Source organism: Aulostomus chinensis, chromosome 11 (assembly GCF_037954235.1).
Source record: "Aulostomus chinensis isolate RoL2024-O1b breed Wild chromosome 11, RoL_Achi_v1.0, whole genome shotgun sequence".
Lineage (NCBI taxonomy): Eukaryota > Metazoa > Chordata > Actinopteri > Syngnathiformes > Aulostomidae > Aulostomus > Aulostomus chinensis.
In genome coordinates this window covers 8,000,054-8,026,073 of record NC_141330.1, presented here as the reverse complement: position 1 = coordinate 8,026,073, position 26,020 = coordinate 8,000,054, and the positions used below count along the sequence as shown (strand labels likewise).

The 26,020-nt window shown below is 41.3% G+C and overlaps 1 protein-coding gene across 3 annotated transcripts in view; it reads right to left on the bottom strand.

Annotated features, from left to right (window-relative positions):
- Positions 1-26,020, bottom strand: part of cadm4 (cell adhesion molecule 4) — a 168,191-nt gene that overhangs the window by 16,196 nt on the left and 125,975 nt on the right. For all 3 annotated transcript variants that reach the window (XM_086218067.1, XM_086218069.1, XM_086218068.1), the window contains exons 2-6: positions 20,442-20,588; positions 13,983-14,270; positions 9,701-9,862; positions 7,880-7,970; positions 792-964 (exon numbers count right to left, since the gene is read on the bottom strand). In XM_086218067.1, the coding sequence (XP_086074193.1) occupies positions 792-964; positions 7,880-7,970; positions 9,701-9,862; positions 13,983-14,270; positions 20,442-20,588 (861 nt within the window). The remainder of the gene's footprint in view (positions 1-791; positions 965-7,879; positions 7,971-9,700; positions 9,863-13,982; positions 14,271-20,441; positions 20,589-26,020) is intronic.

Below are 26,020 nucleotides of genomic sequence, written 5' to 3'. Positions count from 1 at the left end.
TCTGGGTCAACCTTCATTAAGAATTTAGCCACCAGTGAATCGAGGTGCAACATCTTTGAAAACTTGTAAAACCTGAAAACCACATCTTCCTCCCTCTTTGATTCCTCTGCAAGCAAGAAGCAAAGTTGATTCGTCTGCATTTTAAAAACAACAGATGCTCCACTCTTGTTTTTGTTTTGTTTTTTTGCTCTCCCAATGTTAGTATGTAAAACTCAAACACTTTCAGCACAGCATTAATACTTTGCACAGTCGGAAGTTCTGTTGTCTTTTGTTTCCTGCATGTCAGCTCATTTTTTTGTGTGTGTAAATTTTCAGCTGCCAAAAAGACCAGATGAGTTATTGTGAATCCCCTTGAAGAGCGCTCTGTGTCCAAGGGGAGACATGATAAATGGTTCTTTATAAGGGATAGCCAGAATAATGATGTTGTGACAAGCATCTGATCACAGTCTACATCTTGCTGGGGAATCAATATTTCTGTTGAATCAATTGCAAAGTAGGTTGAGCAGAGGGTTTCTCCTGCGTACCGAATCAGGAAAACAAATAAAAGTGAAAGACAGATGAGGCAGACATCAAGATTTAAGGTATCTCAATACGAGCGTTGGAATAAACATGATGATGAAATCTAAAAAGAATCAATACAATTAGTCAGATCTCACAAAAAAAGACACAAAAACAAGAAATGTAACATCATCGAAGACAGGAAATTCAACTTAAAGAGAAAAAAAGAACAATTAATATAAAAAGTACCATTGAAAACTGGACAGAATGAACTGGTAGCCATGGTTACTCACCATAGACCAATAGGGTGTAATGATCAGCGGCTCGTCCATAGTTGTTCTGGGCCTGGCACAAGTACGTGCCGTTGTGCGATTGGCTGAGACGAGAAATCTGGAAGGTGGGGCCAGAAATCTCTGCCCTCTCTGGTAAGGTGTCATTAATCTTGGACCACTGAATGGTCCTGGGCCTGAAGGAAAGAGGAGAGAGTGACTCAGAGGCTCTTGAATTCTACCCAGACAGGTAATCGAACAGTATACCATATATGTAAAGAAAAAAAATGCTGGTTGTTGTGTGTTCCTGAGAAGTGACTGCTTTTTATTACAGTATCTGATTACTTTTACAAAATGAATCATCTAAAAACACCACCTCAGCTTATAAAAAATAATGATGGAAACATTTTACATTATTTTGTCACCATTTAATTAAAAAATAAATTAATTTGATGATTCAAAAAAGTAGTTGGTGAAGCTGGACTCTTTGAAATTGAAAACATTTATGTCTAGAAAGCAATCAGACAGCACACACCTGGGTGAACTTTTGGCCCCTGACATTTTTGTGCTTAAACTCTCATCAAAGCTGCCAGCTGACCTTGAACTGTGACCACCAAAATTCTTTCAACTCATCCTTTAGTCCAAGTTTGTTTGTGCAAATGAGAAGAAATTCCCTCAAGACTTTCTTGAAATGTATTACCTACATATGAGGTCACAGTGACCTTGACCTTTGACCACCGAGACTGTTTTAGTTCGTTCTGCAGTCCAAACGGACGTTTGTGTCAGATTTGAAGCCTTTACCTCAAATTGTTCTCGAGACATCCTGTCACTAACAGTGGGATTTAAAGATGTGCAGAATACCTACAGACAGATAATCTCAGCATAGAGAATATAACTTGCTTATATATTCATTTGGAGGTGCTATATCTACCAACTACCACTCCAATGACGGAACTAGACATGAGTATTTCTGTAAATCTTTGAAGCTTGAGGTACGAAAAATAATAAAAAAAAAAAAAAATTGAGCCAAACATCTAGGGATGCTAAAAAAGGGAGAGGTGAAGACGAAGGGTAAAGAAGCCCACGGGGAGAGGATGACATGAGAAGAAAGTATGAACGGAGTTGCAGAAAGAGCCGATAGCAACAGAGAGCTTCACCCTGACAAATAATGAAGAGATGGATGGTCAGAGGCTGGCGATGGTGTAAAAAGTTTGGCAGGAGGGAAAAGAGGGCAGATGAAAGAGATATAGGATGTCAAATTCGCAGAGTGGGAAGAGAAGCAAGTGGAAAGATAGGTTAAGAAAGCGCGTGTTATTACAGGTGGAGGAAAGTTGTGGAAACGGAGAGGTATAGCGCGGTTGGAGACTAAAGGACGGAGCAGCTGACAAAATGAAATGGTCATGAAAGACAGTCAGACAGAGCAGACAGGAGGTGCAGGGATTACAGAGACACCCTGGCAAACAAAGATATGTGTGTGTGCGTGTGTGTGTGTGTGTGTGTGTGTGTCTGGCTGGCTGGCTGGCTGCATGTCATGGCTCATGCCACCCTGGACAGATTACAATCCTGACTCATCTGGGTTTTAATCCCTCAGGAAGTCTAATTAAACTTTCTTGCTTAGTCACACATACACACACTCTGGCAGGCCTCTCGCACACACACATCAACTGCACAAACAAAATATCCAACTACCCCTCTCCTGCTGCACATGTACATACACACACACACACACACACACACACACACACACACACACACACACACACACACACAATGTGATTCCTACAAATACTCATAGAAGCCAATCAAGCAAAATAATGTTCTTCAACTAAAGGATGAGGCATCTAATTAGTCATTAACGCTTAACTGGGTGCTAACGGGTGGCTAGAGAGCAAGTGTCAAGGGGCCTGTGAGTGTGTATGTGAGTGTGTATGTGTGTGCAGTCCAGCGTGTGATGAGGGCCAGAGTCCAGAGTGGCCCATGGTGCCATCTCTATCTATCACCACACGCACACACACATATACACACACACACACACATACACAGTGTCCCCAACCAGCCGTTACAAAGCTTTAGCGGGGCTAAAGCCAATATGCCTCTCAGCCAGTCCTCGCTGTGGGATTTCACTAAAGTTATCAAACCCACACGCAGACACACACACACACACACACACACACACACACACACACACACACACACACACACACACACACACAAATACAACGGCTGCATGAAGCTTTACCGGGGTGCTAGAGTGGATTCGATGCCCACAGACAGACGGGCCATCTAGGGGAGGGTTTAAGAGCTTAGGACCCAATAGGCCTCTGGAAAGTGCACAAAGGGATGTGAACACATCAGAAAAAGGCTTTGTTTCAAATCTGGCTCCTCAAACTGTTCACTATTGATTGGTTTTATTAGCTCTTCCCTCACATGCAGAATTGTATCTAATATATCAATATTTTACAATCAATCTTTATTATCCTTGTGCAACCTTTCTGCTCCACTGATAAGCTCTTTTTTGCTTAGTTCTTCATGCAATAAAATATGGATCAGGCGGTTTTTATCCGTCCATCAAACATTAAATGTCAGGAGAGATGATACCGCAGACACCACTCCTCTGGTTTTCATCAAGCTCCAAGGTGTAATTATTCCTCTGCACTGAGATTTCATGATTAGACACATTCTGATTGGCCTGATGACATTTTTATTAATGTTGTAAAATCACTTGTGATTTATTAGACACCCATTTACCTTGAATTAAGCTTCTAGTGAGGATGCATTTAGGGCTGTTTTGAGCTAAAGGGGGCCTTGCATCAGGACTACCTGTATTTTTGTATTTTCAAATAAATTCTTAGAGAATAATTGATAAGACACTCGTACAACAAAGTAAGCAATTGGGATGTTATTACAGGGAATATAGAGGAGATTAAAAGCAGTTAGCCTGGATATGTTTCTAAGAAGGCAATCAGGATGGAAATTACATAGAAACGTGTTAAACAGCATTTCAATAACACATTAAAAAGAGACAAATGAGTGTGTGAGGTGATAAACACAAAAGACAGAATCACTTGTTCAAAGCCAGTTATTTTAAACAAGTGAAAGGGAGCGATCCTCACCCCTTTTTCTTTGTGTATATACACACACATACATGTATATGAAAATGTATTGAGGACTAATAGAGCGTGGAGTTTCCTGATGCCACTCTCCAGCAGTTACATGCATCTGGAAGCCATCTAGAACAAAAAAATATTGTTTTCTGCTGCAGCCACTGAAAGGCTCCACCGGAGCAGTTAGAGGTTAGTAAAGGACATTTCAACACAAGATAGGAGAGGCAGAAGTTGTTTATCGTGTGTATAGGGAGGTGATAATAAGCACACAGAGGTGCAATAATATAGATCAGAAAAGTTTGCCATTCACAGATCACCTGCTTCTGTAGTCCAAATATTAAATGTCAGGCAAACAAGATTTGGTAGCAAAGTTTAGTAAACGCCCAACACTCTACGTGTGACTTTAAAACCTCATTTCTTCAAAATGCCACTTTACTCTTTATTATTAACTCTGCAAATGAGGAAATGTTTCCAGTGGTGTTTGTTTGTCAGGCAGCAAGATTACACAAAAAGTTCAGATTTGAATCAAATTTCGCACGAAAAACCCATTATACCTTGGGTCAGATTAGTCGTGGTGCCACTGGTGACACCATGTTTGTTTGTTTTTTTACACTTTGATGGACTCCTCTGAGTGGGTCAACCACATCCTCCTTAAATTTAGTCAGGAAAGCCACAAGAACATGGTGATAGGTTACTGTGAAGCTTGTATTTGTGACATGACGTTACCATGGCGAAGCAGCCAATTTTGATATGTCACTGTAGAAACACTGAAATGGTAGTTACTGGTTTGTCCACGGTTAAATCTTTTCCAAATTGTCATATGGCGGAGATCTGGCAGGTCTGAATATACTGTAACTCATTGACACAGCGCCGCCCAGTGGTTGCAGGAAGTAAGCCCGATGTCTTAACGGAATGCAGTAGTGGCAGCAGGAAGTGCTACTTTCACCCAGCATATTCTGCTCCTTCCTGGAAAAAAACCCCACAACATGCATGAGGGTTCACTCATCACTGTTTGAAGAGTTAATCTGAATTTTAACACAAACGTTTTTACGTGAATGTGCCAGGGGCCACAGTGGTGCAGTGGTTTGCTCTTTCGCCTCATGGCAAGAAGGTTCCGGGTTCGAGCCCCAGCTGATCTTTCTATGTGGAGTCTCCATGTTCTCCCTGTGTGGGTTCTCTCTGGTACTCCAGCTTCCTCCCACAGTCCAAAGACATCAAGAGGGGACAAGGCTGATTGATACTCTAAATTGACTGTAGGTGTGACTGTGAGTGTGAATGGTTGTCTGTCTCTATGTGTTGGCCCTGTGATGGCCTGGCGACCTGTCCAGGGTGAACCCCGCTTCTCACCCGAAAGCTGCTGGGATAGGCTCCAGCCCCCTGTGACCCTTAACAGGATAAGAAGAAGAAAATTGATGGATGGTGCTAGGGGCCCGAAAGTTCACCTCGGTGGAGGTATGTACTTCCCATCTGCTTTCCAGTTAATTTTGTTTGATTTGCACAGTTGCTCAAATGGGTTTGACAAATTACCAGACACTTATCAGCTCAGTTGACACAGCTAAACTACTCAAAATGTCTGAATTTAAAGGTCCAATCAAAATGTGAAGCATGCTCAGGTGGATTGGAACAGAGTTCGACAACAGGAGGATGAAGAAAGAAGTGGGGAAAAAATCCCCCGTTGAAAAGATGTTTCTTAGCTAGAAAAAAGAGATTTTTGAAATAAAAATACTCACATATTTATATATTCCATATTCCAGTGAGGGACAATTAGTAGATTGTACATTAAGACGTGGTACTTCAGGTGCTTTAATCGCTGGATGAGTCAGATTTAAATTTATTGACTAAAGGATTTATCTGAATCTTTTAATCTCCCGGGGAATATTATAAATTTGGTTATTAATTACCTATTATTACATAAGTCTTCATTATAGCCTGACTTATCAATGCTACAACTGTACTATATACTGTGATATCGTTTGTGATATACTTATTGAACTTTCTGAGCTCCATATTTAATAAGAAACTTGTAGAATTGCAACACTGCACCACCAGAAACCACCATTAGCTCACAGTTATCTAGATTTTCAACATAAATACCTTCCAAACTTTTATGGCTGTCTTTTAAATTCATGTTCAAATCAGTCAGCTTCACTTCCCAAACCTTGCCAAGCATTTCTTTGACAGTCAAACTGTGACAACTATAAGACAAATGTTTACACCTCCCAATGTTTCCCACTGAGCTCTGACAGTAATTATCTGTTACATGTAAGTATCTCAGTCTACTGCAGTTCAAATACTACGATCCTATTGGAATATAATTGATGCTTGTGTCTCTCATGTGCCCTTCTCACAGCAGCCATGTTGACTTGTCACAGCACGTAAACAAATGTGTGATTGATAACATTAATTACGGTCCTTTTCTAGTTAGTGTCACACACATTCTAGAGAGCCGGTGTGCACAGTAGCAGGACCAAGGGTCCACCTAAATGGAACAGGGCCATAATTAATGTTATTAAGTACTTCTGTGCTCACCCTACGATGACATGTCAAAATGGCTGCTGTGGGAAGGGCTTATTGTAATGAGTTTTAACACACACACACACACATACACACACACAAACAAGCAAACACACACGTTCACTGCATTTGAGCTTATTTCAGATTTTTGCCTTTTCATTTTTGTTTGTTTGTTGACTTGGGGATTACATCACTCTTGTATTTACCTTTTATATTTATGAAGGTAAAATTCCTTCTATAAGCCTCAAGAGTTTTTTGTTTTTGTATTTCACCTCTGATCTTGTTTCATTTTTTGCTTTGTTTCTAATATGTTATTTGTGCAAATAGTGGTTTTTAATGTAAAAAAAAAGAAAAAAGTATTGGAAACCAATTATTATTTAAAGGCTATTTTCATAAAACCTATCCAGAGGGGAACCTAAAGGGCAAATCTACTTAGACATGCAAAATTAAGGCAGGCTTTTTTGCGGTGGCACAAATAATGGCACAATTTGCAATAAATCCAGCAACAAACCTTGGTAAATCATGTAATGCCTGTCTTTTATATATTCCTCTTTTATTAGGGGGGGCTCTGGAAAGTTAAATATCACACATATGCATATAATACACACATGTCCACGCCTTACCAGCAGTGGTTGTAATTGTGCCTCTTTTGTTAATTCTGACAGTAGTTCTTTAACACGAAAACGAGGGTTTGCACCGGTGCAAACTATATATCAGGCCCTAAACCTGTATCAAGCCTGAGGGCAGCCTCTGCTCCTCCTGGTACCCGAGGCTATCTGCTGCTTGATGATGTCATGACTTAAATGTCACTCTTGTGGTAGGTTAAAACAATTCTCCCTATACTTTCTGTCCCATCAAATTATTTTGTAAATTTTTTTTTAAGGGTTTGAGGCTAAATTTAGCAACTCCCTGCAAGCTCTTGTCAATCAAATGCTCTCTTGTATCCTTTAGCCAATTTGTCAAGAGTCGTAGTTTTTCATGCTCAAATTGAGGCAAACCTAATACGTTTTGTAATTAATTTTGTTATGAATTCATTATGAAATGAGAAAAAATAAAACAGCCAAAAACACTGCTATGACAATCCAAAGCAGCTTCACATGCACTGTTGTGTGCCAGTTTGTAAATATGCCAGCTTATATCGTGGAAAGCAGAGTTGAATGCATCTATGATTACACTTCTTGTTCAAATTAGTTTTTGAAGTGTAATGACAGAAGAAAAAAAAACATTTCATTATGGTTTTTACACGAGCAAAACAGTCTGTCACATTTTAAAGGACAATAAAGGTCAAAGCAGAGAGTTTTGTGTAGCACATTTCTCCACCGGCTTTAAATGTTACCGTCGCAGTGACAGTCTGCGTGATGTGAACTTTACCGATGAACACACATGGAATGTGTGTAAGTGTTATGCTACAAACCTACTATCAGCTTCTCAGGCTAACTAGGCTGTGTGACCCAACAATTCTACACTCATATGCAGACACAAACAATGACTCACAGAGGGTTCCCAGTGATGGAGCAGGTCAGGCTGAGTGAGTCGCCCTCTCGCAATATACCAGACGGAGGAACAATTCTCACCGTCGGTGCGACTGTGAAGGATCAAGAGAAAAAGAAAGGGAAAGGGAAAAATTAAAAAATAGAAAACATAATGTGTCAAAAAGACTAATTTGAAGCAAAAAAATCATATCCTACAGAAACATAACAGGAATCAGAGAGACAACAAGACAGGAGAAGAAAAAGTGAGGGCTGGAGGAAGCATCTTTGGCATGAGTTTCCACGGCAACCAGCCGACAATCCTACGCTCGAGACACCTGTTATCATAAGCGGCCCAGCGCTCCAGCAGCTGCTGTACTGCACTTACTTCAGTCGGAGAGCGATGGAAAGCCACATCCGCTCTGACAGTTGGTCATTAATGCCAGTTCTCTGGCTGGAGGATCCAGCAGCATGCAGATTGACTCAAACTGGTGAATATTCATCGTTGCGATCCATCAACAAACATTAGTACACATGTGGAAAATTAAATGTACCCAAAGAGAGACAGAGGAGTACTTCCTGAAAATAAATCATATCACCAGTGGTAAATATTTATATATGTAAATATGCCGGTGGAAGGTTTGAATATATTGATATATTCCCAGATAGAAATCATATTGAACTGTCAAGAATGTGGAAAGAAGGTAGTCATTAATTCAATATTCTGTGTTGAATAGCATCAGTGATACTGCAGCATTGTATCAAATAAGAAATCCAACCAACTTCATGGTACAAGAACTATATGTACAGTATATTTAGCAAGGATTCATGTATAAACACAATGTCATCAATGACGGTGAAAACACATTTACTTCATTTTTTTCTTCATTTACTCCCTGAACAGTAAAGATGATTTGCATTGATCTTTTAAAAAAATCCAATTAATATGCATTAAATTATAATCATACAGATTGGCTCATTGATGGGATTAGAAGCAAATATAATGGATTTACATTTCAAAGATATTTAATCTCTTGACTCATGAAAAGTTTATAGCTGTCTGACATTTTTCAACATTGATCACACTGAATAATCTATGGAGTTTTTGGACACCACTTTGAATTTAATTTAATATACTAAAACAGGTTCTATCAGAACTGTTTGCCCTGAGTGAGTAATAGACTGAAGCCAATTATGAATTCAAATCTCTGGTAGTATTTGGCTTCAGCCTTCCTCAAATATCTTTGTCTGGACGTTATGTGCAGAGACGTCAGCGCTTATCAACTTGTGCAAATAAGACAGCAAAGATCAATCAGTCATTGAACACTGCTGGCATTATTGCCCATAATGTGACCCAGGTATTCACACTTGATGATGGTTAGTTGTTTAAACCACAGGCCAGGACCCTCGCCTGGCCACAGGCCTGTTCCTGCCAGCTCCCTGCTTGACAAGATTTGTACGAATTAGGTTTTAATGAGACTAGGTCTTACACAGAGCAGCACTGAATATCAGTTTGTTAAAACCCTGGACGACGTAAGAATGAGCTTCATTCTACAATGAAAAATGAGGCTACTACTTACACAAAATTATTGCCGGCATTAAAATAAAATACTATAATATATTGTACTTAAGTCAGAGTAGCTGTAGTGACAGGGATACAGAAGGAATAATCTCGGTTTTGAAATATTTGGCAATGAGCATTAGGTTATGTTGTTTCCCAAATGGAAAGAAAGTACATGTAAAGTATGCACACACACACACACACACACACACACACACACACACACACACACACACACACACACACACACACACACACACACACTAGCCAGGAGGGCAGACTCACAATACACATCCAGACGGTAGTGTCGAATCCTCTTCTGGTTGCCCAGGGCAGGGTGGAATGCCTCGCAGCTTAGCGCTGCCCCGTTGTCTTTCCTTTCTACTGTGATCCGGATATTGCTGGACACACTGAATGTCTTCCCGTTGTCCTGCTGGGATACCACACCTGGAGATAACCGAGAGACACAAAAGAGCTGAGATGATGGAAGGAAATAAGACAGGAGGGCTGACCGTGAAACAAGTTTGCATCCCATTCTTCCGTAGTCCTGCTGAGATATTGCTCACGTGGAAGGAGCTTGAGGGAGGAAGTGAGGAGGGAGATTTTTAGTGGAGAACGTAGATGAAAAGTGCTCGCTGAACTGTTGAAGAGGTGGTGACGATGAGTGATCGTTTTACTGCAGGAGCAGGTAGCCGAGTGGCGGGTGAAAGATGAGAGAGCATGTATTCCATGACAATTATGAAAAGCTGAGTTACTTGTTTGCAGATGTTGAATAAACTTAGGTTTTCTGTTTGTGTGTGCAAAAAATAAAGAAAAGAAATGAAGAGACGGTGGGGAGAGGGATAAAAGGTTGAATGTGTGCATCTGAGATTTTAAGGGCGAGAAAGAGGGGCGTCAAAGCAACAGGTTGAGAAAGGAAAGTCAAAGGAGAGAGGGACTCAGGGACAACATGGCCATGACTGATATGAGGAGACAGGAAAGTAGAACAGGATTGTGCCAAGAAAGAGGAAGGTCAAAGCGAACAAACTAAAGATTAGTTATATACTGGGAGTTTGTTTTGAATGCAATAATATTACTGATATTGCACCGTGTTTTCAATTATTGCCTACAAGCAAATAAGAACAAGCCCAATCGAAGTGAGAAAGAGGAGAGCAAAGGGTGCAGATGAGCAGGGATGAGAGAGCAGCAGGAAGATAGAGTCTTAATTAACAAGTGCTTTCCCATATCTGCTGGGATCTGCCTCTAACCTTTAGTGTCACAGTTCATTTACCTCAGGGGCAAAGGAGTGGAGCAGATAAGAGGAGAGGTGAGGAGACGAGAGGAGAGCATAAGTGAGCAAAGATGAAACAGGAGGAGAGGGAAGAAATAACGGGGGGCAAACAGGGGAGGTGAAGTATTAGAGGATAGACAAAAGTGTGGTGTCTGTCTGTCTTTTCAGGTGTTTTGGACCAAGTTTTTATTGCAACTTAGTTACAGGAGTTATTGTGGCTACCAGCATGACCAACTTTCCCTCTTGGACTTCATTTTCTGTTTGTGTTTGCCCCAGTAGTAGGAATGGTCAGGTGACGTAACCCATTAGATGTCCGCGACATCTTCGACCAATAAATGACCTTTTCTCCTATATCACTGGTGGTTCCTGATGTGCTCAGAATTCGCAAAGGAAGGTTCCTCACAGTGGAGCCCAAACCTAATATGGTTACCAGTTCCTACAAAACAAAAAGGGACTACTTCCTCAAACAGTTAAAGGAAGTTTCTTTAGTCTGAGAGTGCCTTTTCGACTCAAATAATCAAGCGGTCTTTGCCATGACTTTGTCACCAGACAAATTACAATAAAAAAAAGAAACAAAAGAAAGAAGCTGAGATCAAATGGAAGGAGAGGAGATGATGGGAAGGACAGAGAATGTAATGGAAGACACTGAAAAAGACACAAATGTCAGAAAAATAATAAAAATAAGAAGTTCTAAAGGGCAACACATTGCTCAATCAATGTCCCCCCCCAAAAACTGTGACATTAATTCCATCTGTTCTGAGGGTTTTATTGAGGTTTAAAATGAATTAATGTATAACAATAAAATTAAATATTTAACAGGGATTTGCACTTTTAAACCATGTTGTCTGCATTCATTACAAACTGGAGATAAAATGAAAATAATAGCCACAAGCATGAGTGGAAATCTTATTTGCATGACTTTTTTTGTGTGTTCATTCAACCAAATAGGATTTTTGTGGAAAACAAATCGAATACCCGAATGATATAAAAAAATGATCCTGTAATGTTGGATCGCAAGAAGACTTTTCTAGTCTTAACAGACAGAAGCAGCAGAATATGATCAGCCAATTGAACGCCCTTTTATCAGCTGTAGTCTGTGGTATAGTTTTGCTACCGATTGACACATGACCGCTGACTCCTCTGAAACTGAACCAGAGAAAAAGGGTGAAATTAGATGATGCGCACAAAGCAATCAAATCTACACAAAGGACGTGGTTTTAAAACCTGGTGACTCATATCTTACAAGCTGGAGATTTGAACAATGTTAGTTATATGCCTTGAATCCCTACAATTGAAAACCACAAAGAGAAATCAGAAAGAGATTGGTCAATTAAAATAATGATTCAAACTGCTTTTCTGCCACCCGACAGTAACGTAACTACTGACCGGTAGTTAGTTACCCAGCCTACAAACCAGAGTAGTCGAAAATTGCATCCCCAGTAGAATAAACATGGCTATAGGAGCAACTACTGCAGAAATACACTCAAAAACAGGAATTAGACGAGGACAACAGTACGTACAAGTGGTGTCTCTGAATGTTTAAATTGCTTCTCAGTGTTTCTGTCTGGATTTGTCATCGTCATGTTTTATCACACTGATTGGTTAAGCGGGGCTTGTCTGTCAAGGCAAGGACTCTGCCTTCTCATACGGATTTTTAGATAGATTGGAGCTCACATCCTACAAACAGTCTCATCAGGCTAGTTTTTTTGGGCGGTTGATGTGGTGGATATTTACATATTGTAACATAACTGTACAAAAGCCACCACATTTCCTAACCCTAACCAGACCCTAACCATCAAGTCAACACATCATAAAGCATCATTACATTTCAAGATGGATCGATCTATTTTGGATGATGATACACGTCTGGAAGCGGTGACAATAATCATAGATGATGTGCACCTTGTGCCCCGCTGCTGGGTGGAGTTTATCCCATCTGAAGCATTCTAATGGTCGTGATAACAACTTATAACGTGCTTATTTAATGGACCGATAAGATCTGCAATGGGTGACTGAGGGCAAGGGGAAGATAGGCGTCAGATGTATTACCGAGTGAAGAGTCCCTTTACGGAGAGAAGCCAAGGGAGACAGACAGAAAGATAGAAGGAAGGATAGATCAAGGTAACAGACAGATAGATGGATCATGGATTTATCAGAAGCAAAGACGAAGAGGAGAATTTAGATGATGAGAACTGAAAAGTGAGAGTGCATTCAGCAACTGTGCTTTCATGTCATGCTGTACTTGTCAGGTTATGTGCAAATAAAGCAGGAAAAGAGGATTTTATAAAAATATAAAATGCAGCCATTTTAAAACCCAAATAATCAGATGGGGTCTATTTTTCTTTTCTTTTCACTTCTAATGTCCTTCTGCGATGAACTTTTGACTTTCACTTGAATAATCCGAAACATGAAAAGTTTTAGTATCTACTGAAAAAAAAAAATCAAGGAAATATGATCCATTTCTACCAGCTCACTTCAATAAATCCATCTGTGGTTCCCTCTGTCAACCCTTCAATCACATTTCTATCCTTGATAACTGGAACATTTGGGTCGAATCTGCCACAGTTTTGGTGTTACAGATGAGTTACAGCATTGACAAGTGTTGTGTGGACCAGGCATGGTCCAAAACTAACCAGCTGGGTTTGACTGGGTGGCTGAGTTTGGAAGCCATACTCAACCTGAGTCAACACCATTATTCCAGGCCAAATATGGCCCAATCACCACTCGGACTTTTTCTAATTAGTAGTCAGTCTGGTCATGCATCCATCCAAATGTAGCACAAACTTTAACCGGTATTTTGAAAACATCAGACATAAAAAAAAAAAAGAAAAAGAAAAAGTGTTTCTATCCACAACAGCTATGCAAATATTGGGAGGGGATTCATTGAGATTAGCATGTAGCTGCTAGTGCTACTGTCGGACTTATAACTTCTCACTCATTTTGCTCTGTGGGAAACTCTTCCCTCTCAGAATTAACCACAGTTCATCAAGGTCCATATGTCCGGGGAGTTTCTAACAGCAGAAGCAGCTCCTTCACTCAGACCTCGCTGAGCATTGATGACGGTTCAATGTTCACAACTTCAGAACAGGAGCTTCCATTTCCCATAAAGCATATAAACACAAAGTGAGGTTAAAAAGGGTTTTTTTTTGTTTCAAATTTGAATTATTTTTCCCTTGTATTTTTCTGTTCCCATCTACCTTTCCTGATACTCATAAACAAATATACTCTTGGAAACATGACTTGCGTTTCTTCCTTCATAACTTTAATCTTTGATTATCATCTCTCATATCCTGATACCTGGTATCTCCCGGCCATTTCGGATCCAGCGCAGGGTGGCGGCCGGCTTGCTGCGCGGTGACACACAGGTTAGCTCCACCTCGCCGCCTTCCACGGCCTCCTGCTTGACCTCCACTGTGGGAATCTCAGGGGGCACCAACACAGAGAGAGTTGCCACTTGGTGGTGCGTGGCATCTGTATAGAGCTGGCAGAAGTAGCCCCCCTCATCTGAGACACTGACGTTGGTCAGTGTGATGCGCACCAGCCGTGGTGTGAAGAGCACCATCTGGAAACGATCGTCCTTCAGGGCTGGAGGTGGGGAAAGATAATGCAGAGGGTGAAAGTGAGATGGAGGAAGAGTGGAAGTAGACAGCAGGAGAGAGGCAGGGAGTGGATGTGGAGGAGGGGGGGTGGAAGTATGGATGAAGGGTAAGTGACAGGAAGAGTGGAAAAACAAGACAAGTTGTCAGGGAACACGACTCTCTTTCACAGGGGTAATAGACATTTAAATAGAAAGGAAATAAAGGCAAAACAACCACAACCAAAATTACCACCTGCCTCCACCAACCAGGCCGGTTGCCGGTTACATTCATGTGTGTCCACACTCACAAGATACTGGATGTGGAGCAGACCATCATGCTGACCCTCTAACTTTTGGATTTAAAAAGCAATCATGCAACCAGAGATTTGTGTGAAATTTTGTCATTGTTCATTCATCAAAAATCTCAGCCAACACTTGTGCCACATTTGAAGAAATTCCTCAGACTGTTTCAGAGATATTGTGTTCATGCGATGTTAAGTTCCTCCTCCAGTCCCAGGGGATGTTTGTGCCCGATTTGAAGCATTTCCCTAAAGGCATTCTTGATGTATAGCATTAACCAGAAAAGGGCGGACAGACAACCATAAAAACATAATACCTCCGGCCCACTTCTGTCACCATCTGAGGCATAACAATTCTTTTCTTCTGGGTCAAAATAAATAATTTTTTTCCCCACTAAAGCTTAAGGGACTGGGTGAGAATTAAAAATAATATTTGTTATGGCGCTCTGGTGACTTAAAATACACCAAACACAATGTTAGACCTCTAAAGCAAGCGCTAAGAAACTTGTTCCGAGACATTTCCCAGACAGGATTCGCCTTGCTTTATTCTGTAGGTGCAGATTTTTACTCCTAACTCATCCTGCTCATGGCTAGCAGGCTGCTGAATGTTCTCTGTGAGGAGCGGCTGTTTGTTCAATGCCGTATCAGTTCTACACATACGAACCTAGCCTAATAATTCCTGACGGATGTGTCATTTTTGTGTTATTTCGTTATTCAAGCTGAGAGCTGCTTTCTGTTCTGGCAAGGTTATTACAATCAATAGCGAGTGACACATCAGTGCTGCCATTTGCGTGCCATTTTCAGTCAACATGGGAGCCGCAGTAAAGCATTTGTCACTTTGATCTAGCAAATATACAGATTTAAAAGTTGGGTTGGGGGAATTTTTTGGGGGGGGGGGGTAGAGAAAGGGAGGGAGAGAGAGAGAGAGAGAGAGAGAGAGAGAGAGAGAGAGAGGAGGTGGTGTCATATAATAGATCATTTTCTTCATGTTACCAAAAGATCAGTTCTATTTGCCATTTGCGTGAGAATCAGAAAAGAGTTTTCACTGCCCTCTGATTTGTGATATTCATAATTTGTGGTCAGCTCTGCGGAGGAAACATGGGAGGAAGGAAAGGCTATGAAAAAAAATCCCCTGACAATTTTCTGCTCTGGAATTGATAGTGCTGCTAAATCTGAAGCTTTAGTTTGATATAAAAAGTTCAGAGAGTTTGTGAGTTGAGCAGCTCCAGGCTGTGCATTGATAAAACATAACAGATGTCTCACTTCTCTCATTTCAAGCTTTAAGAGAATGCTGCTCGTTTTCCCAAGCAATGATTGGCCTATCCCAAACTAGGCTGCTTCCATTCATTCCCTTTGTAATAGCCTGTTTTATTCCTCTGAAAGCCAATTTGTAATTACTTTCTGCTATTTTTTATTGTTCATCTTATTAGTTTTAAATGATTTTTGTTTTACTTATTGTGACACACTTGGCAAAGAGGACTCTTTGGAAAGGGCTGCGCAAACTTTGCAAAAACTGTTTTAGTAAATCTATTATGTGGTACTACCCTTTGAGTCAATGAGAGAATACTATGATTACAATGATTGTAGACAGAATAATAAGCAAAGAAAAGTAAAAAATACATTTGCTTTGAAAATGCTTTATTCTATAGACAGTCTTGGGCCACAGACCAATTAGCTGTTAGAAGAACTTTGCCCAGAATGCACAAAAGAGAAAAACGGCAAAGCGACAGAAGATTAGAAGGAGTGAATATGCAACAATTTTCCTTTTGTCACAAAAGAAAGCATTGAATCAATGGTGAGAAAAATGCTGATAACAAAAAAAAAAAAAAAAAAAAACGAAACGCTAATAACAGGCAGTGGGTGACAGTGGCTCGATGTCCATAGATTCTCATAAATACCTTTGAGGCTCACTTTATATCGACTTGACTGTGAAAGCTCACTCTCCATCTCTATTTTATTCCATCCCACTCTGCTACTTTGTGTTGGCTTTGGCTCACACAGGGACACGTCCCTGATGAAACACTGGGCCATCTCGTAGCATAATTCGTCACAACACAGACAGTACAATATAGATATTGGTTGTGTGTGTGTGTGTGTGTGTGTGTGTGTGTGTGTGTGTGAGTGAGTGTGAGAGAGAGAGAGATAGAGAGTGAGAGAGAGAGATTAAAGGAAATAGAATAATATCACTACAGCAGGCAGGGACAAATAGTATAGACAGAAATGAAAAAAAAAAACCCAGCAGACAGGGAGAGAGGCTGGAGTAAGTCCACTCCTCTTGGAAGTACACCACACTAATCCCTCCCAAAAAATTTCCTCTCAACCGGATGGCAGCGAGAACATTGTTAAAGAGCTATTCCCCACAGATAGGTAAATCTTTTTCCCCCCTCTCTGCACTAAATGGCAACTAAATGTCAAACTTCTGTTCAAGTCCAAGTTCACCTTTATTGTCTCGTCTCATTTGCATGCTGAAGGGAGTTGGCAATAGGCAGGAAAAGAGAGATATGGACCACTGAGGAGAAAAGGTCCATTTTGGTTAGTTCCACTTCTCCATTACAGCTATCTGTTCTCCCAGTCGCATAAAACACACCCCTGACTGGTCGCTTCCTTGCAAAACAGGAAACCTATTTCACCGCTGCGGTGCAGTTTTGGGCAGTTAGTGTGGAATGGCTCGGCACAGAAAGGCATCAGTTTGTTAGCCTGATATCTGGGCGGCAGATAGACAATTGGCAGAAAAGGAAGAGCCTTATAGCGAATGATGGAGCAAACATGGCGGTAGAGAGAGCCAGATATAATTTACACTCCCAGAAAACATCCCCAATGAGGCTTTTCTGTGTTTACAGGAGCCAAATGAGTTTCTTTCTACCTTACCTAGGCTTTTACATCATTTCACAGTGCTCTCTCTCTCTCTCTCTTTCTCTATTGTCTGACGACACCTTACCACATTCCACTCTGTTGCTGTGCCTTTCTTAACTTTCCACTGTTTGTCTCATTCTCTTCCATTCTTGCCTTTAGTCTTTTTTCGCTTTCATTCCAGATGCCCACCACCCCCCCCCCCCCAATTATGCTTCATCCTTGATTGTGCTTTTCGAATGGTGCAAGTCCCGGTCCCAAGGGAGAGCAGATGAGGCAGATCTGTTTAAATACTTAATGGAACTTACGGGTAGTGCTGATCTGATAGAACTGGGGAACCCAATTAGGCTTGCTCTGTGATCGAGGTGAATAACGACCGAGGGAGAAGGTGTGCAGAACAAAACTATTTGAACGTTAAGCAGTCAACAGAGAAAGCAGCTCTATTCTAGTCTAATCTTGGGTTTCTGTTCTGAAAATCTTCACAGAATAACACTCTGATGGCGGCAGGTCCCCAGAGTTTACAGTGCAAGACTTGAATGGTGAATCAGTGTAATTAGAAATGCTGGAGGATTTCATCAATAGAAATGTGAAAAATGTGCATCTCCATCATAACATATCAAGCTGACGTGTTTGCAAGTTCTCGTAAGTAAGAATACCAAAATGCCTTAAAGCTGGAACAGATTTCTTTCTATTTTTTTTTTTTTTTTTTAGGTTACAAGCACAAGTACAATAATACTCCAACAATTCTTCAGTAATTTCAACATGGTTAACCCTTAGGCTAATGATGTTAAATTACTGCTGAAAATAACCAATTTACCCCATTTCATCATGTGGAGGATTTACTGCACGGTCAGAAAATTGGCTCTGAATTTGGCACACTCGTGTTTTTTTATAAAGACACTTCACATGTAATTTCTTCAAACACCAAACACCAGTTACAGACGTCTCCTTCTTTGTATCACACTTGAAGTAGAAAGACGTTGAATATTTAACCAGTTCGAGGGCTGTGTGAGAAAGAAAATTTGGAAATTTTAATAATTGCAGCTGAACTTTCATATATCTGAAGCCCCAGTTGTTGTTTTTTTCTCTGTTCAGTTTTAAATAAATATATCAACAAGTGCTTTTTCTTGTCATAATAGCGTGTGAAATGAGCAACTTGTAATGATAAACCTGTAGGAAAAGACCAATACAATGAGGCTCCACAAGAAGCCATATTATAATTAAATACAACATTGCTGAGTAGTTAGGAGGTATGAAACTGAAACCTTTAATATTCATCAATTCAACAGTGCATCGGTTGAGCAAAACAGAAAAAAAGTGTGAAACTTCTTAATTCATACTGAAAATAATTGTAATAAAATGAATTTAATTCTACGTATCAGTGACACATAATTGAGTAATTTCATCTGTAGTAATCAGTAGATTTAAATGAAGTCAATGCAGGGAATTTCATCTTGATTTTATTCTTCTAAGAACAAACAAGCGAGTCTTCAGAACTCTTCGTTCTGTCTTTCCATTTCTGTTCACTTTTTTGAACAAAGAACTCGAAATCAGCTTCTAAAAAGCTGCGTGACACGACAGCGGGAGTTTCGTGTTATGTTCAGCTCAAATGACATCCAGGTAGGAACCGTTCACTTCATCAGTTTACCAACACAGGGACGTAAGAACAGTTACATTAAATAATCGGTATTGTGTTTTAATTTCCAGAGAATTATTGTTTGTTTGTAGTGTGGCTGATGTGGATATGTTGCTAAAAAGGTGCAAAAATGAAGTCGATCTTATCGCACTTGTTTTTGACTTTGGCCTGTGAAGACAAATGCGTCCATTAATTTCAAACATTGACCTTTTGAGGAAATACCTCGTTTGGATGATCTGGCTGGAATATTATTTGTTTAACTTGATATCAGTCGATCTCTGGCAACTTGCAGAGTGACCTAGACTGAGTTTTAACACGAGAAGGACTAGCACTAGTTGCCAATAATTCAAAGGTTTATTTGGTCTTACCAGGAACTGTCCATGCTCCTTGTTTTCCTTGCAGTATGCAGTACATATTTATTTTAAGGATGCAAATTCAAGCACTTTTATATCATCTTAGCCAAAACATCAAGACTAACATGCAGAGATGGTGGTGGAGAACCGTGAATAAGGAGCAAGCAGGCAGTGGAGGATTTCTGTTGACTCAGTTTGAATATTTTTAATGTCTTTTGAATCAGTGTCTCTTGTGCCATACTCAGTCAAGCTGTGCAGTTTACAATATCTGATCCACATAATTAATGGCACCACTGGATTGAGCCGTAAAAGAGACAAGTGTTTTGAAACTATGTACGTACCAAGTCAAAGTTTCGTCTTCTTCTGTGTGATTCTAAACATGTAGTTTTTATGTTGTGGTCACCATTAAAAGCACAATCATGGCTGACTCCAACTTCACTGAGACAGGAGCCTGGTCTTGTTAGCCTGGAATAACTGCCCCTGAGGCGATACCAAGATTGCCTAGGAGGACTTGCTCAGAGGTTCACTAGGAGTACCACAAGAAGAAGTCACTACCGTGAAAACTTTTGCCCTCAAGTATTTTAAAAAATGTAATGCTGACCTATCCCGAGGCTCTGAATAAAATCTGCCTTCATTATAATATTTGTTACAATGATTATCTACCATAGAGCCACCTTTTAAAAAAAAAAAGTGTTTTCCAAGGACATGTTCTAATGAGGAACTGTAATATCCTCTGATCTCATCAGTGGGGTCAACAGCGAATTCGTCAGGATACTTCGAACTATGCTTTTAAAACATTTAAAGCAATCAGTGTTAGGGCAGAAAATAAAACCATCTCTTTAATTAACTGTGTGATTATCTGACTTTTTAATGTGGCAATGCTTCAAAAGCAAAGTGAGGCCCATTTGCAGTAAGTAAAACGCAAAGTGTGAGTGTTGATGAGTCATTGCTGATGTGTTCAAAAGTCTGAATACAAACGATACTGAGGTCATATGAAGCAAATGATTGGGTTCTTGGATAAACGTGCATGAGGATACACACCTCGTGTGCCGTTGAAGAAGAGGGTCTGCCGGCGAGGATTCTGGATGACCACGATTGATCCATCATAGTTCTGCAGGCGACAGGAAATCTGGGCTGTACCTCCCTCCAAGACTGTCACATTCTCTGCCTGCACGGCCTGACAACGGGCTGAGAAGGAGGGTGAAGTGAAGAGAAGGGAGAAAAAAAGAGGTAGGGAAGAGGAGAGGAACAAATGTGAAGAAAAAAGAGATGTTAAATTTGCACTTCTTTGGAGATAGAACCTTTCGAAATGACGTACTTGAAGCATTCTTCATTTACTCGCTATTCATCATATAGGCACAATAGGGGAGAAATGGTGGAGAAGAAAGGGATGAAGGAAAGAGTGATAGAGATGGGAGAGTGAGAGAAAGGACACAGAAGGATGCAACAAGTAAAGAGGTCCTTATGAACAATGTGTTCTTATCATTATAATTAAGATCATTATAATTATAGCCATTCATCTTTTCATGTGCAGAGAAACACGCAGGCAAATAGCCCTGTTGCCTCTGGCTACTCAGAATGCATCAACACACACATTTGAATACATAATGCCTTATTAAGCCTCTAAGTGGCTGTCGGTCTTGAATTTAGACACACAAGCACAGACGCGCGCTAACACACACCAACGCACACATGCACTGACCAGAAGTTGGACCGCAGCCACCTCATGCTGAAATTATTTCATATGAGTCTGAAAAAGCTGGCCGAAGTGCAGCACAGCCACTCATTCACTTCGCATATTTTAAATACCGTTTCTCATCCAGGTGCTAGTTCAAGGAATCGATTCGACTCCATTATCCCGATGTGATGCTTCTTATGACAGGTGTTTGAAAACTGTGTGATCGGTGGAGATCACGACGTAGCTTTGGTGTTTGAAAATGTATAAAGTCTATGAAAGTTCCATCATTACACACTCAGAACTGAAGATGCCTACACACATGCAGAGTGACTTACACCCTCACAGAAACTTACAATCTTTCAAACAAACTTGTCTGACCCCAAGCCCCAATATTTTTCGACAACGGGGATACAAAACAGCAGGGAACCACTTTGATGCTGCTGACAGGCCAAGAGTCAGTAATGAGGAGGTTGATTATGCTTTGATTGGAGCGCACTCTGTGTTTGTGGGTCAGGCTGCTGACACGGCTCGGCTGAGTCACGCCTCCCGCCGAGCACAATGGACACCAAGCTTTGCAGTTTGAATTTAAATTATTTGTGGAGCAATTAGCCGTACGGCTCCTGCCAGGAGTGGATTGTGATTGCCTTGAAGAGAGGAGCAGCTTGCTGGGTGCCCCAAAACTTGTATTTACCAATTTGTTTCCCCATTTGCATGCCTTCTCCCTTGTCAAAGTTTTGGCCGTAGGGAACATTCAGGACAAGGATGACATCAGTATGATGATGAAGCAGGAAATAAAGTGTTCTGATAAAGTGATAAAGATGGTGGGACTATATATGTCCTCGCTGAGTTTAGCAGTATCTCTGAACCCTAAAACACCTTCAGATGGCAGGAAATGTTGTGAGAAAAACAGATGGTGGCTGACATAGCAGGAGTTGCTGACTTGGCTGCTTTGGGCCTAAATAAATGTCTATATCTGCAATCGACTGTGTTCTTTCAACGCGCGTGTACGCACTGCACACACACTCGTCCAATAGATGGGCATGTGTGTACTGTACATGTGCAAGGGTTGGCATATTGCAATTAAACTACTTTGACATCATCTGATGGCTCCAACTTCATCCAAATCTAATTCTTCCCTCGATTTTAATCTCTTTTAATGAAATAGTCAAAGTCTACATATTCCTCACATCAGGGGAAACAGAAAGACACAGTGGATATTAAACTCAAGATGGAAAACTAAGGGGGATAAAGACAAGGGGGACTCTCCTTGATGGAACAAAGAATAAAATCTTGACAATTACCACTAATTGTAGTCATTATTGCTCCCATTCTCTGCATCAATATTGTGATTCATATCGGGGCCATCAGGGCCTGCCACCGCCATCCCAATTATTTTTCTAATGGCTGTTATGACTCATCACCATGACAACGATGCTAGGCCACTATTGTTTTAAGCAGTATAATAAGAACACATCATGACAAAGTCAGTGTAATGTCTGCTTGTGATTAGTGACCCGCCTGAACCAACAAAGAAAGAGGGCGTCAAGTGGGAGGGTGACTCCGGACAAAGAAAGTGGCCAAAAGTTTGCTTTTGGAAGGAGGAGAGGAAAACTAATTAGCAGTCCATTTGTACACCCACTTCTCCTTACAGCTGTCACCCCTTCAAAGGAAATTAGCTGCAGTGGCATCGTGGTAAAGCACAAAGAATAGCGACAAGTAAGAAGTCGGTCACTGAAGTTGCAAGTGTAACGTCTGGCATCCGCTGCCGCCTGCTGAGAGGTGCCACCCAGAAACACCTGCTGGCAGCTTGTGGATGATCAATCTGGGCAAAAGAGAACAGAGGGATGGGGAAAAATGTGTGTGTGTGTGTGTGTGTGTGTGTGTGTGTGTGTGTGTGTGTGTGTGTGTGTGTGTGTGTGTGTTGGGGGAGGGGTGAGAGCGCTAACCAGGAAATGATAGAAGCGAGTTAGGAAGTGATAGTTTGGGTATAATAATGCAGCTGGTGGGGGGTTGGATGAAATATACGAGAGATGACGCATATTCTTCCACTCCTGTTCATAACGCAGCTGGGCACAGCACTTTAGTTTGACTGTAGGTTTATAGGCTGCCATTCACATCAAAGCCATGAGTCTGTGCCTTTGATCACCAGCATAGCACAGTAGAGAGAAGGAATAAGAAGGAGATGGAGGGAATCAACCTCTGTGACAGAGGTATTAATCGGGTCCCCATTAAAATCCATGCCTACAATAAAATACTGCACCTGCATGGAATCATAAGAGAGAATGCAGAGAGCAATCAATAGCATGGTAGTGCACTGATGGCTATGATCAACAGATAAATAAAACCAGAGGAGGTGGGGTGGGGGGAGGTCGGGACAAACAAAATCACTTCTCTCTCCAACCAAGCGGGGGCAGTATTTCATAGCAGTGAATTGGTGATTCTCATCACTTGAATTGCCTCTTCCTGCTGTCATGGCCCCGGGAAAAAAGGAGCCTTTATTTACAACAGCAATAGAGAGCCATGAGGGGCCATCATTTCAAAATACATAAACAAATAAATAAATAATAGGCGTGCAAATTCATAAGACAAGGCTGATCGGGGGCCCGTCCTAATGGTCCCGCAATGGGGTTGAGTTATAAGTCGAGGAAGGGAGTGGATAAAGGGACAGAAAGAGGGGGTGAAGGGAGGTTTGGAGAGTTAAATGAGGGGAATTTGGGAGGTAGCCAGGTGGACTGCTGGCTCACCCTTTTGTCACGGTAAATTCTGGAAAATGCCCCACTGGCGCAAGGTTAGCAAGCAGAATTACCACCTTGCTGCGTCGCTCAGCCCCTCTACCTCTCCTTCTCTATCTCTCTCTCTCTCCCTCTCCGTGTCTTTGAGAGTGAAAAGAGGAAAAGACATAAGAGATGAGCTGTCTCAGTTTGCCCCAAACAAGCCCCCATGTATCCTTGAAGCTGTGCAGTCGCTGTCTCCCTATTCATTATCTCTCATTATCTTTCAATTGGATGCAGGCCAAGAGCTTGTGTTGTCTTTGCATGCAGGCCACGGATTTACAAGGGAATCGATGCAGGAGACTACAATGCACAAGCCCTTATAATATTACTGCTTTAATTAAAACAATAACCGCAGCTCGTATACTTTCCACTCTGATGGGGTCGTCTATTGGCAGCTTCTCAATCTCTCCCCATCTGGATGTACATTTTTCCCATTATCCCCCGAGTCCGTTAGGCAAGCTCGTTTCCCTCTGCGTGTATGAAAATGAATGTTGCGATGTTTATGTGTGAGAGCAAGCTCGGTACGTGTGAGTATAAACACTTGCTCGAGGTTAATCACAGAGTTTTGTGGTGTACGGGCTCCATGAAATAGCTGACTTTGAGGTTCTTCTCCTCCGTACCTCCCTCCGCAGACACACATCTTCCCCCAATTCCCCTCCCTTCTCTTCCCAGTCTAAAATTATCGCTCCATCTTTCTCAGGGAGCCAGAACTCTGCCAATCAAATCCAGTGCAAAGAAGAAAAAAATCTCCCTCTATAAATAATACATAATCCTTTACAAATCTTGCTCTCGTCTCTCTCATTACCTTCATTCTGTTGCTTTCCTTTCCTATGCTTAGCCTTTCTTCTGATTTTTGAGCATACTCTCCCCCTCTCCCTCACTTCCACTTAGTCCACAACTTATAATTCTCTCCTCTCGCTGCCTTCATTTCCAATCTTCTTCTCAAATCTCCCTCTTTCTGCTATTATTTAAACCCTCAGTATCCCCATCCCTCTCCTCCACACCTGATCCTCTATACCTGATCTAATGCTTGACCCCACTCATCAGTCCCTCCTCCTTTCATTCTCCATGTCATCCTTCTCTTCTCCTTTATCATTTATTGCTCATCATACTTCATCCTCATCAACGCTGCCTTTAAGATCTTCTCTCCTCTGTTTGTCTCCTGGGCAGCAAGAGAATTGTTGCAGCGCTTTCTTCCTCTCTCCCCGTTAATTGCCATCTCTTCACTCCTGTCCCTCCTTCCTATCCTTTCTTCATGTAGTGTTCCCCCCTTTGCAAGAGTTTCCTTCAAAGCTGCAATACGCTTTCATTTCCCTAGCAAATCTCTCATTCTTTCTCTTTTTTTCTCCACTGCCTCTCTGCTAGTTCTATCTCCACACTCTCCTTCGCTAAATGTGATTTGTTCTGCAGCTCAAGTCTGCAGCATAATCACGCTGTTTTTATAGCGTGCTGGAGAGCAGAAGGACTGGAGCAAGGGAAAGATGGGAAAAGTGAGGAGTGAATGGGACAAGAGGACAAAACAAATGAGTGGAGCTGGAGACTGAATATCTCCGTTCTTCCTCCCTCTTTCATCTTCTTCTCTACTTTGGCCTATTTTAATTGCCTGTCGCACAGCTCAGCCCTCTCTCCACTTTCTATCCTTTTTTTCTGTCTTTCTTTCTTAATCTCTCTCTCAGGAACTTCAGACCTTCTTCTACTCTCTTTCCACTACCCACTGTTATAGTGTGAGCACTGCACTGCTAATCAGCTAAATCAGCATAAAATTGTCTCTTTCCACCCTTGACCTCTCATTAGAAACATTTACATCCATTTATTTATATATTTCACATCCATTTCTTAATGCACCATGCTGCCTCCATCCTCTGCAATGGAATCTGTTGTGTTCTCTTCTTTCCACTTTGCATCACTTCCACCCCCTGCCTCTTCCACCATCCTCTTTTCACAACCACATCTCTCATTTGACCTTCATATCTTTATGTCTCTCCACCTCGGCTTATTTCAATCACCTCAACAGCTCATGCCCCATCCAGTCTTCTTCCCTCTCCCGCTGCATTGCAACTCCCAGAGCGCTCGTCTTTCCTCTTGTCCACCCATCCCATTACTCCTTCTGCTCTTATTCACCTCTTCGTATCCTTCACAAACCACCATCTTCTTCTCTCTCCTCTTGT